Source organism: Sinocyclocheilus anshuiensis, unplaced genomic scaffold, assembly GCF_001515605.1.
Source record: "Sinocyclocheilus anshuiensis isolate Anshui unplaced genomic scaffold, SAMN03320099.WGS_v1.1 scaffold51, whole genome shotgun sequence".
Classification (NCBI taxonomy): Eukaryota; Metazoa; Chordata; class Actinopteri; order Cypriniformes; family Cyprinidae; genus Sinocyclocheilus; species Sinocyclocheilus anshuiensis.
Window position 1 is genome coordinate 5,884,161 of NW_015548296.1, and position 16,880 is coordinate 5,901,040.

Genomic DNA, 16,880 nt, shown 5'->3' on the forward strand with positions numbered 1-16,880 from the left:
GTTTTTATATATATATATATATATATATATATATATATAACATTTAGTAATTCATTACATTTAGTTATGAATAATTAAAGGACTGTGTATTCCAGACACTTAGACCCTCTTACTCTTCATTACAGACTCAGTTTGTGTTGGTGTCTCTTCACGTAACCCAGTGGTACTTCATGGAGAGCTGCGGCTACCAGGTGCCTCTGTTCATCCACCTCATCTGGATGTACGGGACCTTCTTCTTCGTGCTGTTCTCTAACTTCTGGTACCAGGCGTACGTGAAAGGCAAGAGGCTACCAAAGAACACCCAACAGCTCGCCCAGAACGGCACGGCCAACGGATCCACCACAGTCGCCAACGGCTCATCGGTGGTTTCAAACGGCCATGGCGTGCACGAAAACGGCCTGAGCAACGGGAAGAAACACCACGAGAACGGAAGCACTCACAACGGCAAGATGAAGAAAGCCTGAGAGCTCAGGAAGAGAAGACCCAAAACGGATGACCAGGAGAACCTGCACCAAGCCCTATGGAGTCCAAAGAGTGTTTTGGGACTTTTCGTTTTCAAATCTTGTTTTTGTTTTTTAATATGTACATTAAATAAGTACATGGGGATATGAATCTGTTTGACCCCGTTTGTATATTTGTTTTTGTCATAAATTAATCTAAAGAATAATTATTGAGCACAATGTATGAAGAGAAGAGGAATAGTATTGACTGGATCCATCCTCCGCTGATGTTGCTCATGAGGTTCATCTCAACAGAATGAATCCACAGATGGGCACAGACACACACACACACACACACACACACACACACCCCCCATGTGTGTTTCATACTTCTCCAATAGCAGACACTGTACAGTCAACATCAGTAAACTTGAATTACACCTGTAAATAGTTTTACCTTATAAACTAACGGGATTGATACGGTAAAAAATAGTTACTCTTGAATCAAATACAAAAAATAAATTCCATTTTAAAATGCAGAGTTATCTGTTTATTTCACGTTATGCGGTTTGATGGCACATTGTAGTTCCTTCTTGAATAAAACTTGTGCAAGTCATTTGACCTATAATTCCAGCTGAAATTTGCACGTGGCGTCTCCAATGCAAATGCTTGACATATTAAAATACTTTTTAATCATTTACAAGAATGCAAGAGTACCTCTGCTTCTTCGCTCTTGTCGTTTCTCGTGTTTTGGGTTCAGTCGGTCAGCTTTCATCGGATGCACTTTATGAAGAAACGCAGTGTGTGCATGCCGCACTACTCCTTCATAATCTGCATTTGTCATCTCAAGTATGTGCAGCATGTTGAGTGTAAACAAAAAGTCCATTCAGTTCCTGAAAAGCAACAGAGGAAGACCAGATGAGCAAGCATCCTACGCTGTGTGTGTGTGTGTGTGTGTGTGTGTGTGAGGGAGGTCAGAAGACAGTTCAACGAGGTCACGTAGGAACAAATGACTTCGAGCTCACAGTGCACGAGAGTTTGTGCGTATAATTCTCGCTCCTGTTTATCCAAGCGTCGTCTTTGTTTGTTTGGCTGAATTCCTAGTGCCTTTTTTTCCAGGCAGGTGTGCGTTAATGTAGGGCAGAGGTCAGGGCGCTCCTCTCGGCAAGCTGGGAGAACAGGGCGTTACATGGGATTTGTACAGTGACTCTATCAGCAAGTACAACAGAGATCGCCAAGGCTACAATGAGTTCTACATGTGGAAGACTAGAAGAAACGGAGTCTCTCTCCAATATCACGTCATGCTCATAAATCTCATTCACTCTGGAATTTCATGTACTTTGGTCCTCATTTGTCAGCATGTTTCAGGCCTCAAGTTTCAAATCCTGTTTCTGACCGAGCTGAGGTCTACAGAAAGAGTCCAGACTACAGTACAAACTACAGACAGCTATGTCAATTTGTCACAGATGAGCCTTTGGCCATGACTAGAGGTCGACCGATAATGGGTTTTGTGGTATCGGAATATTGAAATCGTTAACATTTAAGTTCTTGTGAATGCGAAACTTTAACTTAACCCTCTGAAATGCAGTACTGACTTTGATGAGTCAGTAAGTATACTGGTTAATGTAAGAATTCAAATTCATATCCTGTCTTGTGTCTGGCTCTGTTTTTTAGTGTAGTCACAGCACAACAAACCAAGCATTCTCCACAGGAGGCTTTGGTCGATCTCTAGAAAATCTGGAAGCCTATTTCTGCCTCAAAGTTTAAAAAAAGTAATTAAGTAGAAAAATTTTAAAATAAGAAGAAAAAAATTTGGAAAAATTAATTTGCAATAATGAGGTATTGTACGGTCTCAGTTATGAGAAATAAATCAATTATAGGAAACGGTCACAAGTGAGAGACATGAAGTCACAGTTGCGAGAAACAATCGTAATTGGTAGACACAAGGTTGCAATTACATAAATGTTGCGATTTTGCGATTGAGAAGTAATTGCAATTATGAGAAAGAATCACAGTTGTGAGATGTGAAGTTTAGATTCTAAGAAATAAAGTCGCATTTAAATTATTAAATTACTAGAATGTTTCAACGGTGAGATATAGTCATAATTAACACTTTGCTCTGAGGTGGAAATAAAATCATAATTATGAGTAAAAAAATTAATAGTCAAAATAGCGAGCTATGAGGTTGCAGTTAATAGAAATACAGTTATACGTTATTTTTTACTCTGGTGGAAATAAAGTAGTATTTATTAGTAATAAAAAGTAGCAATTACGAGATTCAAAGTCGTAATTATAAGAAATGGTTTTACAAGAATTAAAGAACTCGCAAAATAGCCGAAATTACAAGTCACATTTGACCCTTCGCAAAGACCCACCCACCTTCGTTACTGTTGCTATGTCCGACAAGCCATGGTGCCCTCACACCACAGCTCATGTTCTCACGCAGTGAAAAATACATGGCAGAGCAAAGAGGAAACTGACAACAGACAAAACAGAGCAGGTTACTTTTGCTATGAAACAAAGTCTCAGCTTTCTAAATTTGTCATTTTTTAAAGAAATTCAAACAATAAATACTGTTTTGTGGCTCTTTAATGTGTCATGACAGATCGCTGTAGAGCTCAGTTCAAGTGTCTCTTCCTCTTTACTAGTTATAGCGTGAAATGAACATCAGAAGGTATCTTGTTTTAACTGTAGAAAGACATCAATACACCATGGTGGTGTATCGGACTTTAACTTGAAAAACTGAATTGACGTCTTTCCGCGGTTGAAACAAGATACCTTCTGATGTTCATTCATGTTTATTTTGCGCTATATCTAGTAAAGAGGAAGAGACGATCGTTTCACATGCTGCTTGAACTGAGGCAATACACCAATCTGTCACAACACATTAAAGAGCCACAAAACGGCATTTATTGTTTGAATTTTGTACAAAATGACAACATTTGAAAGCTGAGACTTTGTTTCATACCAAAAGTAACCTGCTCTGTCTTATCTGTCGGCGCATTGTCACGGTCTTCTTTGCTCTGTGTGATGTATTTTTCACTGTGTGAGAACATGAGATTGCCATGGCTTGTCGGACCTAGCAACAGTAAGTAAGGGGGGGCGGGTCTTTGCGAAGGGTCAGTTGTGAGATATAAAGTTACAATCATGAGAAATAGCCGCAATTACAAGAAAGCTGCAACTGCGAGATATAAACTCACAATTAAGAGAAACAGTTGCAATAGCAAGATATGAGGTTAACGTTGCAATAACAAGTAATAAAAAGTGACGAATTATAAGAAGTCACAATTGTGAGAAATAGTCACAATATTGAAATATGATGCTGCAATAAAAAGAAATAAACTTGCACACATGAGATAAGAAGTGCAACTGAGAGAAACGGTCGCATTTTGTGTCCAAATTGTGAGATATAACGTTTTACGAGAAATCAATTACTAGAAATCATTGCAATCGCGAGGTATGAGGTTGCAATTATGAGTAATACCATGAATTATATTTTCATAACTCTTGAGGCAGAAATGGGCTTCCACAAGTGTTCATTTTTGCCATTATTCAATAGTTACTGGTGTCGATTGGTCAGCTAAAATGATACATCGGTTGGCCTCTAGTGATGACTGAGAGATATTAGTAGTTTAGGTAAGTCATCTGATGTTGTAACCCCAGACCCTTTCACAGTGAGCAGTAGGGTATCGACTAAACTACTAAAATAAGCTGCCCCATGGGGACGTCTACTACATTCCACTCTCAAATGATACTGAACTCAAAGGTTTTTTGCTCGTGAGGTTTCTGGGAGTGTTGGCACATGTGACAGTGGGTGGTCCGGCTCTACGATGTGTCCTCCAGAATATAGAAGATGAGCTCCAGCTGGCAGGCGGCGAGACCCTGGTACTGAGAGTTACTCTGCACCACGGACGTTAATGATTGGTTAAGACATTCCTGGTACGGAGCTGGAAGGCGCTGCCCGTTACTGCCTGCCAAGAACTCCATCTGAAAGATTAAAGAAATGATGATAAGAAAACTTTTGTCCTTCGGTGTCTTGACCTTTGCTCAAAACCCCAGACATTTAATCAAAATACAGCACTAATAGTAAAGCAGAAGATTGGCGTCATTGGGGAGAAAGTCACGCAGATCACACTCACATGCTACACTCCTGACACAATACTGAACTACAGTGATTACAACAACTGAAAGTCTGCATATTACATCTGAGATCCAATCTGATATGAAGAATACAGTTCTGGAATACAAAAATCTAGCAGCCTTGGAAAAGTCAATAGATGAGGTACAGTACATGTGATAAGGAATAAAGAGATTTAGTTTTTTTTGAAGGACACCGGTAGAAAATGTGTAAATATACTTTTAACTAAATCACATATATATATACAGAGAGAGATGTGTAATTGAGTAAAATAAATGAATGTATATGAGTATTTTGTACCAATATATCTATCTAGCTTAAAAATATTATACACACACACACACACACACACAGAGAAAGAAAGAGACACGTAATTGAGTTAAATAAGTGAATGTATACGACTATCATTAAAATTTATATTCATAAAACCAATATATTAAGTTTAAAAATATTTATAATTATTTGCAATTAATTAGATCAGCACAGCATTTTAATTGCTTGACAGCCCCAATAAAAACCTATGAAAATGTGAAAAATAAAACTATTATATGTGTAAAATATTATCTGGAAAATATTAATTACATTTTTTTTTTTTTTACATAAACACTTTTTTATATAAACATGACATTTAAAATATTATAAATGTTATATAAACATGACATTTTAAATATCGTTATATTATAGTGCAATAACCTAATGTAAATTATTTTTTACACAAATTTATAAAATACACATGCATTTATTTCACTCATTTACTCATCACTCTCTATATACACGATGAATAATATGAGTAAAATTAATTGTACCTATCTATCTATGCACAAATGAGTAATTGAGTAAAATTAATGTATATGAGTACTTTTAAAATTGTACCAATATATTTTAGTTTAAAAATGATGATTATTATTATCATTATTTTGTTTGGTTAATTACCTCTGTGTCCAATAAATGATTACAATGGGGGAAAAAATTATCTGTGGCACAACAGCTGTGGACAAAATGATCACTGTCTCACCTTCTGGCCGTCCAGGGTGACCCTCAGTGCCAGTTTGGTCATGCCATCCTCCTTCAGTAAACAGAGAGACTGACACAGTGCCAGGCAGAACGACCGCGCAAGACGCTCTGTCAGACGGTTATGGCTGGTGTGGTTATTAAGAGCATTTGGATGTTGATCTTTCAGCAAGTAAAACACCTGTGAAGAAATTCAAACGTGAATTAACCGGTTGTTGAAAGTGGTTTTCAAAAGCATTTTCAGTAACCGAAATTCAATCAAATTTAGATAAAACCACTAAGATGCAGCAAGCACTCAATCCATAAGCATAAATCAAAATAAAGACATTAAAAAAGCCCTCAATGTACTCCATTTTCCATATTTTTACCTCTATACCACTCTGATTTGACTAAAATAAGCCGCAAGGCAGTGCTGAGGGTCAGATAAAAAATTGTGGGAAAAATATAATATAATATAAATATTATAATTATATATCATAATATTTTGTTTGTTTTTATGGAAACATATTTATATATATGAACTGAAAATATATATATTTTTTTCGTTTATTTATTTTAAAAATTAATTAATTATGACATAATTTTCAGTTTGGGGCGAACTATCCCTTTAAGATTCAGGGTTTATATCTATCCCTAACTCTAAAAATGAGCAAACGTACTAAAAACACAAACACTCCACAAGTCACAGGTAAACCTGCTTGCCTCTGTCCAGCGTATGAGCTTCCCATTGGCTCTGTATTCTAAGCGCTGATGGGTCTTGATGTTTGTGAGAGACTCCATAGACTTGCCATCGATGGGGCTGATGATGCTGTGAGATACAGGGCAGAATGAAAGGAAACCAGCACAGCTTTAAACTAACTGTATATGTATATATATTTGTCTCTAACCCTTTATTGAAGCGCGGCTCTTCGTCCTGCCACTGAATGTGCACATATTCCTGCCTCTCTGCTGGGGGGAGTTTTCCACAGGTGACTGTGAAGTCCTTCATGTCCCGTAGAGATCGACGTAAGTCAGCCATGGTCTCCATGGTTACCTGCACCATCAAACCATCTGTAACATTGAGCAGATGCATGGAATCTTAGCACATGCACATATACTGTATACAGTACACCTAAACTCCTGCACATGTTCAAGTTAGATAGGGCTCATGCTATAATTTAGGGTACATTTCATGTGTTTTGATGATAACTATACATTTTCTAACAGTGTTTTCTTAAGAAATATCATGTTTTATTCATTAAGAGAATACATACTATAATCACACATAGGCTATATTTTGTGCACCCCGTTTATCGATTTGCTTGAAATTGCCTTTAAGTCCCTTAAAGGGGTCATATGATGCGATTTCAAGTTTTCCTTTCTCTTTGGAGTGTTGCAAGCTGTTCGTGAATAGATAAGAACCCTAAAGTTGCAAAGACTAAAGTCTCAAACCCAAAAAAATATTCTTAATAAAAGTTAAGACTGGTCCACGCCCTCCTAAAAAGCCTCATTCTAACATGCCCCCACATGTCTATGTCACTGTGTGGGAAGAAGTGTTCACGCAAATGTTCACGCAAAGAAAGAAGGCGTAACTTTATTGTTGCTGCCATGGCCGCCGCCATGTTGTGAAGACGCTGTGTGTTTCGTTGCGAAAGCGAAACTACTTTGTTTGGTCTTCCAAAAGAGGACACTACTTAACCACTTCAGTGGTTAAGTTGTGTTTACAACACTGTTCCAGAACAGTTCAACCCAAATATTCAGATGTGTGCAGCGCATTTTATGGAGGACTGAGACCGATGAGCTTTGTAAAAATCGACGCGTTTCAGAAAGGCGGGGCATAGAGGAGAAACAATAATGTACAGTATGTGGAAAATAATGTGTTTTTTGAACCTTAAACCGCATAAACACATTTCATTACACCAAATACACCAAATAATGTTCTTTTAAGCAAAATCATATGACCCCTTTAAATGACAGCTTTCGTTTGCTTTTTGAATTGAAGTCTTGAGTTCAAAATGATTAATTAAAATATTTTTAAAAAGTCAAGACTATCTCATAAATTTATTTCTACAATATAAATGCCTTAGGAAAATAAGAGATGTGCTGCTTTAATGAAACACAGAAATGAACAAATCATAACCTTCCACAATGCTGGACTTGGCCAAGTACCCTGATGAAGGTTTGAGTGCTCCACTGAACACAAAAAAACAGGAGCCAGTGACTGAAAGGTAAACAGAAACACAGATTTAGATTCAGTTAGAGAATCCAGTCAACAAACGACCAAACGCTTTTCAAGACTGTCAGAGAGCGCCCTCAAGTGAGCCTTTAAGGAAAGACAAAGTAATCAGTCCTTTGTTGATGTAGTTTAGAATTCACTATATTGTTTGTCATATTGAATAATGTAATAATATTAAATAAATTATAAATTAACCCTTGTGCATCAATTAAAAAAGGTACACAGAGTTCCTTGGAAGACAAACATGTCTGTGTCAAAAAATAGTCATTAAAATATTATGTATTTATATTTTTTTCTACTTTCACTGACATTTTTTTTTATCCTGATCATAACTACCAAACATTGTCAGGATTTTAACCCTTTAAATGCCATTTAATACATTGCCACTGTTGTTGTTTTTTTTTAGGAAAAAACACCATAAAATTAATTCATTACCTTATACTAAATGCTAAGCAGATTTTTTTGTTAGTTTGTTTTTGGATTATTACAGTTGTGTATATGTCAATGATTAGCAACAACATTCATTTTGAATTTTACTTTTCTCTATAGGGCAAACCTGAGACAATGTCATCATCAGGTGGAAAATTATGGATTGCCGAGAGAGCTCAACATGCTGCAACTTCAGAAAACACATGCAAATAGAAAAAAGCACCAGCAAATAAAGAAAACATCTTCATCAGTTTGACAGCACATGTGTTGCAAGTGCTCACAACACAAACAAATAAAGAAACGCGCTGTAAAAACAGAAACCATTATATAGTAACCATTTTTTGCTTTTATTTATCTTTTATATAATAAATGTATTAATTCATTCATTCATTTTAATACCATATAGGCTATGGTTAATTTTTGTAAGGGAAGTTGTAAAATAAGTTGGCCAGCTTACATAACCTTTCACAGTTACAGTAATTGTGTATTTCGTCAGATTATTTAGGCTAAAAATATCCTAAATAATAGGATACCACACCCATAAAAAAAAAGCTAAGGAATCGTATGATCAGGATGTTAAAATAAACAAAAATCTCACCTTTCAAAGCAAACATTGATAAATCTGTCTCAGCCATGTTCGTCACTTTGCTGTTCCCTTAAACATTTCCGATGTGGTCTGTGCCTATTTGCAGCCTGTTTTTGTTTTTGCAGCGCGTTTCTTTATTTGTTTGTGTTGTGACTATTTGCAGCACGTTTTTTAAAAAATACAAAATAATTCGAAAAATTAAAAAGACGAAAATGTCCCTTAGGATGAATGAACTGATTTCTACAGGTGCCACAGGTACTCAGATCAATGATTAATCGGTAATCAGTTCCAAAAGGAAACACAAAACCTGTGCTAACTGGAAGAAAACAAGGTGACAGAGAGATCAAATCCAATATTTCATGATAATAATAAGAGATTTACAAGGCTGGGCATTTTTGACCAAATCAGGTAAAGGATTTTCAACACAGCACAAGGGTTAATAAATACATAGGTTTGATAGTTTATTATACTATGCAATGAAATTCATACAGTTCTAGGTGCAAAATGTGTCCAAATACTTTTTTTCGACCACTGTACTAATATTCAAAACAAAACAATCAAGGAAACAACAGATATTTGTGTCTATAAGCTGACGTGAGTGTTGGGATGTTCACTCTCTCTCACCTCTGCGTGGCTGGCTGTGAATGCTGATGGCCTGCGTCTGGTACTGTCCATCTGCCGTCTGCACGCAAATGAGATGAGAGTCGGCCTGCTCGTTAAAGCAGGCGCCCAGGGCCAGCACTTTCTCATTAGACTTATTCAGCACCTTCAGCAGCTAAAACACCAGCAGAGACAGAGACAAAACCCTCATTACCCAAAGAAATGAAGGAATTACACTTTAACTCAGGTCTGCTTATCTATTCAACTCCATTTTGATGATAAACCTTCTGATACTCAAGGCACAAACAACCACAAATATCACGCTCTTACCATCTACTTTGGAAATGATACCATGGTGCTCCTGATGTATTTTCTATTCAGAACAATTCACGGTTATATTTGAGATGATTTTATGTTGGTATACACTAAGGCCGTGTATACACTGTAAAGTTTCAGGAGTGACAACTGCATTTAAATATGGGGTCGACCGATTATCGGCACCAATATTAAACATTTTTATGGTTATCGATATCGGTCATTTTCAAAACCGATTTGCCAATAAAATTATTTATAAGCTTTTAAATTAGGGGTTGACCGATTATCGGCCTGGCCGATTATCAGCACAGATATTAAGCATTTTTATGGTTATCGGTCTTTTTCAAAACCAATTTGCCGATAAAATAATTTAAAGTTTTTGTCAGAGGCCTTGTTATCCACTAAATCCACTAAATTATTGATTTGTGTGTGCACGGAACAGAACTCGCTTTAAAAATCGCAATGAAAGCATGGTAACCATTGCAACGTTCTGGCGTCTCACATGTCTGGTATCCGCTATTTTCAACCAAAGTGATATTACAGCAACCAAAGACTCGTTGTGTTCAACGATTTTAACTAAATCACAGAGCCATTGTGTTTTGCTTATGTTTGGAAGGCTACTTCACAGAGCTTACTCTTTAAGGGTTGCCATATCCACTTATTTTAAGCAACGCTTATCAAGTATCTTTGGGCTTGTTGTTTGGGCTCGGCTCATAAAGCAATCCAGTTTCTGGAGTTAATAAAGTGGGCAGGTGCAGGTCACTATATTGTGGTATGCAGCTTATTTCCAAGATTAGTTTGGATTTGAGTTTATTATTGACTTGTTCTCATTTGCTGTTTATTTTTTCTAGCAGGATCTGGCAACACTGATTCAAAACGTATCCTGTGATTTCTTCACCACACATACAGAAAAGACTAAACTCTGACATGCTTTTAAACTCGTCATTAACAACTAGTTGTTCTGTTCAATTCTTTACACACTGTACATTTCTGTAAATGCGGTTGTCGCTACCTGAAATTTTCGGGAGTCAATACGACTGTAGAATAAGGTCGTGACTCCCGTAAATCTAACTGTGTGTGAACACTAAAACTAACATGTTTGATATCCTCCGTCTGGAAAATCAGAATCTGGGACCATCATAAACTACGCAATTTTCTATAAAATCGGTCAACTCAAATCTGCTGAATGGCTCTGACATTTGTCAACTAACATCAACTTGTCCAGACTGTAAATCGGGGAAACATTTGTATAGTGTATTCCAGCATCTAGCGTGGTGTTATAGTACCTCTGGATGACGTGTTTTAGGGATTCTTATACAGGTGCTTCTAGCCTCTAGATCAACCACGAGCCCCGGCACTGTTGGCAGTGTGTAACGGTAAAAACGGAAATCCTGTGAGAACCAAAAAAGAATGGAAATCAATTAAAAGACATCAAATGAACTAAACAGGAAGCAGCACGACAAGAAAGAGTAATTGAAACAGGTCACAAGTCTCACCACTAAGAGTCTCATTATACTGTTGTTGACGGGTCCGAAGAGAGGCTCTCTGAAGCGCACACTGAACAAGGGACAGGGATAGACTACAGGACAGCAGAAAACACAAAAAACTCAATCGCTATGCTTCCTGAGACCATACAATAATGCATACAGAGAAAATGAATGTCATCAGAGCTTTTCTCAATTTAGTTTTTATTAATTTTGTAAGAATGACAGTTAACAAATAACAAAAAAAGACCAAAATATAAGAGCTGTTAAGATCTTAGAAATCATAACTCTGCATCTCAATTTGCATATTATTCACACTAAATAGTATGCCAAATAAGTAGCTGTCCCAAATCATAGTATGCTACCATTTTAAAAGTCTGGGATCAGTACGATTTTTAAATGTTTTTGAAAGAAGTCTTTCATGCTCACCAAGGCTGCATTTATTTGCTCAAAAATGCAGTAAAAACAGTCAAAATGTATTACAATTTAAAATAACAGATTTCTATTTCAATATATTTTAAAATGTAATTTATTCCAGTGATGAAAAAGCTGAATTTTCAGCATCATTACTCCAGTCTTCAGTGTCACATGATCCTTCAGAAATCATTCTAATATGCTGATTTGCTGCTCAAGAAACATTTGATAAACTCAATATTTTTTTTACATATTTTATTCAGGATCTCTGATGAATAGAAAGTTCAAAAGAACAACATTTATTTGAAATAGAAATCTTACATAACATTATAAATTTCTTTACTGTCACTTTTGATAAATTTAATGTGTCCTTTCTTTAAAAAAAAAAAAAGACCGTAAACTTTGAACATGACTGGAATAATGGCTGCTGAAAATTTAGCTTTACCATCACAGGAATAAATCACATTTTAAAATATATTCAAACAGAAAACAGGTTTAAATGGTAAAAACATTTCACAGCATTACCATTTTTACAGCATTTTTCATCAAATAAATGCATCCTTGGTGAGACTTCTTTCAAACACATAAAATCATAAAGACCCCAAATTTTGAAAGGCAGTGTATATTAATCTTAGGTTTATTCAGCTTTCTTACATCTGTACTCCGCTCCTAAACGCAGCATGAGTCTCAGGGGAAAGGTTTTGGCCCATGGAGCTTCTGCACGGAGCATGAGGAGCCCGAACAGGAAGGGCGGTGCAGGTAAAGGCAGGCCCTCCAGAGACTGAAACGTCGGATGCACGTAAAGAAAGCCAGCGTGCTCGTTATTACCCAGAAACCCTCGGGATACCAAAGAGTGACTTAGGTGATTCAGAAGCTTTCCTGCTGCTTGAAGAAAAAGCAAGATCAAGAACTATCAAGACATTGCAGATGTTTGGCTTTAGTTTTATGGTTGAGTAACATCCTGTGCAAGGTTCACCTGTCTGGGCATCCCAGTAGATCTGAATGAAATGATTGAAAATATCCGTCGGGAATCTCTTCTCTTCAGGCAAGCACTGCAGTAAAATGACCACCTCTGGCTGTCCCACAGCATGCATGCCCTTTGACATAACACACCAACACCGCCGATTCACATCTATAGGAGCACAAAAACACCTTAGTGATCACATGAACACACTAGCATATTGTTATCAGAAGTTAGGGCTGGGCAATATGGATTTTTTTTTTATCATTATAGCTTTTCCATATCATAAAATATAAGGAAATGCTTTCCACATGTTTGTTAGACCTTGAGAATGAATGTAGCCATTACTTGTTTGTTCATAAATAAACTCCACAGAGCTTTAATTTAGGGCCCCATGAAATCAGTTTTATTTTTCCCTAAATTCTGTTTTCCATTTTATTTTTCTGCAATCTGTGCTTCATAATGTAATACAAATTTATCATCAAAAATGGTGTATAATAAAAAAAAACTTTCACAATTTAAAGGGGTCATATGATGTTGCTAAAAAGAACATTATTTGGTGTAATGAAATGTGTTTATGCGGTTTAAGGTTCAAAAACACATTATTTTCCACATACTGTACATTATTGTTTCTCCTCTATGCCCCGCCTTTCTGAAACGCGGTGATTTTTACACAGCTTATCGGTCTGAAAAGCTAGGTGTGCTCTGATTGGCCAGCTATCCAGTGCGTTGTGATTGGCCGAATACCTCAAGCGTGTGACGGAAATGTTACGCCCCTCACCATACTGTGATGCCCTGTCTGTGATTTAAGAAATTCCTTAAAAATAATAACATCATTATCATTATTATTTTGAGAAGTAAATCTTTAGTACACAATAATATATTTCTGTCACAATGTCTTAAAACAAACTTATTTTGGCAGTTTGTTGTGAAGATCTTTGAGTTTCAGTGTGTGTTTGGTAGTTTTTTCTCAAATGAAACAATGAAAAGCTTGTAAAGTTACTTTCCGAGCAGCTCTGGAGATGAAGTTTGTGTGTTCATGTCTCATATATTGAGACGCAGGGGCTGAAAACATTTTGAGCGTCGTGTGTGTTTGAGTTTGTGTAGTAGATGAAACTCATTCATACAGAAACACACAGAACGTGTAGACTTGCAACATGCACTGACTGACAGATGTCACATTCATTTCTGCTGTCATCAGCTGTTAGATTAATACATACCAGGTAAAAAATATCCAGAGCTTATCATTAACACACATGCGCACACACACTCAGTGACAGACTACAGAACAGCTTCAATCACAATATAATATACCATACCGATTCACACAAGTTCCACATGTCAAATCACCAAAACCAAAAATGCAGTGGAATGAGACATTAGCGACATACAGCTGACAATCTTCACAACGGCCAGCAGGTTTGCGTTCAGCACAAACACCAGAGGTGCTGCAAGACCTCTCTCCAGCTCCTCTAAGAGCGACGACTCCGTTCTCTTCTCCTCCAGAGTGTAGTCTGCAGAAATAAACACAAGAACCAGCCTCTGAAATTTCAAAATCACTCTTGAAATGCTTTAGAAGTACTGATAACATCTCATAATGACTCTCTCTAGCAATGGTTTACCCAAATATAACACTTTTGTCATTGTTTACTCACCCTTGTGTTGTTCCCACCATAAAAGGACTACTTTTATGGTATTTTTTGGTGCGTAGCTGCTTGTGTTCATTGTATGCATTCATTATATGGAAAATCTTTTTGTTCCACAGAAAAAAGTAAGGAGGGTTTGGAAAAATTATTTTGGGTGAAGCCTAATTAGTCAGAACTAGTGTGCTTATTAGGACACATACCTCCTTTGACCCCTGTTGATGTCAGAATAGGGGGAAGGTCCTTTGGAGGAGTGGGTTTTGTAGAGTTGCCACTGACTTCATCTCCAGCTCTAAGGCCAGATACTTCCTACAGTGTAAAATCATTGACAATCATTGCGCTAATAGAAAGTCAAAAAGTAATAACATATTTGTTTCTAAAGGTTACTTCACAAAGAATAAAGGGAAATTTAAATAACAATAAAATAAAATATTGAATAAAATAGTAATTAAAAATAAATATCCTCACAATAGGGCCAGTGTAAGAGTTTAAAGAAACAATATTAAAATTAAAATATTTATAAAATCAAATAAAATACTTAAATAAAAATAAAATAAAAATCAATATGAGATTGTAAGGGTGTTTTTTTTTTAAGTTACTGTAGAAAGATTCATGGGAAATAAAAAAAACAAAAATAAAATCATACAATGAATAAAATAAAATATTCTCTCTATAGGGTCCTTATAAGAGTGTTCACTTTTCTTATAAGAGAAGTTACTTTTCAAAGATTAAAGGGAATTTAAAATAAAAATAATAAACAAATAAAATAATTATTAAAATAATGAAAAATAAAATATAATTAGATAAAATTAACATTTAATCAAATAAAATATCCTCTCTATGGTGTCATTACAAGAGTGTATACATATTTTATAAAAATTACTTTACAAAGACTTAAGAGAAATTAAAAATAAAGTAAAATAAAATAAATAAAATATACTCCTCATAAGGAGTGTAAAAATGTTTTTAAAGTTTCTTCACAAAGACTGTAGGGAAATTTAAAATAAAATAATAACAAAATAAAATAATTATTTAAATAATGAATGAAATAAAATAAAATATCCTCTTTATAGGTTCGTGACAAGGGTGTAAATATGTTTTTGTAAAATTTCTTCACAAAGATTAAAGGGAAATTAAAATAAAACAAATAATAAAATCAAATAAAATAAAGTAAATAAAACATCCTCTCTATAGGGTCATTATAGAAGTGTTTTTTTTTTAAGTTACTTTACAAAAATTAAAGGGAAAATAAAATAGAATAGACAAGCGAAGAAGCAGAAACATGTCCGGTCATACCGCCTGAGCGAGCTCAGCCCTCTCTGTGTGGGACACACTCCTGTAAATAGGAGAGGTGTTGGCACTTCTACTCTCAGACTGAGGAAGTAGATTATCTGCAAACCAGACCTTCTTCTGGTCCTTGCGAAGCGTCCCTGATGAAATAACATCATTGAAACTGTATAACTAATGTGTGAAAGCTCATAAGCAGGGGAATCCACCGCGACACTCACGGTTCATCAAAGTTGAATGACAGGTGACACAGACACGTCCCTCTTTCCCACCGAGATGAGTCAGTTTGAATCTGAGGTCACAGCACACCACACAAAACACCTGCAAAACAAGTAGATGTTCATGTTTTAAGGAGAATGACATCTTAAAGGGATAGTTCACACAAAAAAGAAAATGTTGTTATCTTTTACTCACTGGCTTCAAACATTGTAAACCTAAATAAGTTGGCAAAACTCAAAAATTTGAGGCAATCAGTTACATCAAAATTTTGTGAGTTAATAAATTTGAAATTTCAGTAAGCAGAAATTTGTATTTTGTACACACCGGTTTTAATTGATTGATTAGTGTTATCAAAAATATTGATTTTTCGATGCTTATAGATACTGAAATATCTAAAACGGTTTCAATATGGTTTTTTTCGCAGTACAGATAAAGCTGCACTTTCTCGCACTCTCTTCTTTCTGACAGTCAGTTCATATAAACCTGTTGTATGTAAACAATAAGGTACTCGAGGCCGTGCTGTATCGTGAATAAATCAAGGCTGAAGGGCGTTGTTAGGTCGCGTCATGCCTGCAACCCCTTCAGCTATGATTTATTCACGATACAGCACGGCCTCGAGTACCTTATTGCTTTTATAAAACTGTTACCACACAATAGAAAATATTAAAACCAAAAATGTATGTATTGAAATGTTACTTTTTTGAAGCAAGTTCGTTAAATGATGTCCTTCCGCTAAAAAACAGTTCCTGACAGCAACAGTAAACGGCAAGAGAATGTTCCGAACATGCCTCATCTAATGGAGCTTAAAGGTCCCATGGCATGAAAATGTCACTTTATGAGGTTTTTTAACATTAATATGAGTTCCCCTAGCCTGCCTATGGTCCCCCAGTGGCTAGAAATGGCGATAGGTGTAAACCGAGCCCTGGGTATCCTGCTTTGCCTTTGAGAAAATGAAAGCTCAGATGGCCCAATCCGGAATCTTCCCTTTATGTCGTCATACGGGGAAAGGTTACCTCCCCTTTCTCTGCTTTGCCCGCCCAGAGAATTTGGCCCGCCCATGAGAAAATCAGCTACTACCGTGCGAGGCGAGCGCAATATTTTTTTTTCCTCGAGAGACATCATGGCTTGCAAAAAAGAG

General features: G+C 36.2%; 2 protein-coding genes across 8 annotated transcripts in view; one reads left to right on the forward strand and one right to left on the reverse strand.

The window, feature by feature from the left end:
- Nucleotides 1–777, forward strand: part of elovl1b (ELOVL fatty acid elongase 1b) — a 34,954-nt gene extending 34,177 nt beyond the window's left edge. For all 7 annotated transcript variants that reach the window (XM_016443803.1, XM_016443805.1, XM_016443801.1 and 4 more), the window contains one exon: nucleotides 126–777. In XM_016443803.1, the coding sequence (XP_016299289.1) occupies nucleotides 126–464 (339 nt within the window). In that variant the 3' untranslated portion in view covers nucleotides 465–777. The remainder of the gene's footprint in view (nucleotides 1–125) is intronic.
- Nucleotides 778–3,989: 3,212 nt separating this feature from the next.
- LOC107656105 (zinc finger FYVE domain-containing protein 9-like) overlaps nucleotides 3,990–16,880 on the reverse strand; it is an 18,656-nt gene continuing 5,765 nt past the window's right edge. Inside the window, exons 3-16 of the mRNA XM_016443800.1 lie at nucleotides 15,745–15,844; nucleotides 15,533–15,666; nucleotides 14,440–14,545; nucleotides 13,985–14,107; nucleotides 12,609–12,764; nucleotides 12,287–12,514; nucleotides 11,231–11,313; nucleotides 11,021–11,125; nucleotides 9,444–9,594; nucleotides 7,709–7,789; nucleotides 6,477–6,639; nucleotides 6,292–6,397; nucleotides 5,594–5,770; nucleotides 3,990–4,427 (exon numbers count right to left, since the gene is read on the reverse strand). Of these exons, the coding sequence (XP_016299286.1) occupies nucleotides 4,266–4,427; nucleotides 5,594–5,770; nucleotides 6,292–6,397; nucleotides 6,477–6,639; nucleotides 7,709–7,789; nucleotides 9,444–9,594; nucleotides 11,021–11,125; nucleotides 11,231–11,313; nucleotides 12,287–12,514; nucleotides 12,609–12,764; nucleotides 13,985–14,107; nucleotides 14,440–14,545; nucleotides 15,533–15,666; nucleotides 15,745–15,844 (1,875 nt within the window). The 3' untranslated portion in view covers nucleotides 3,990–4,265. The remainder of the gene's footprint in view (nucleotides 4,428–5,593; nucleotides 5,771–6,291; nucleotides 6,398–6,476; nucleotides 6,640–7,708; nucleotides 7,790–9,443; nucleotides 9,595–11,020; nucleotides 11,126–11,230; nucleotides 11,314–12,286; nucleotides 12,515–12,608; nucleotides 12,765–13,984; nucleotides 14,108–14,439; nucleotides 14,546–15,532; nucleotides 15,667–15,744; nucleotides 15,845–16,880) is intronic.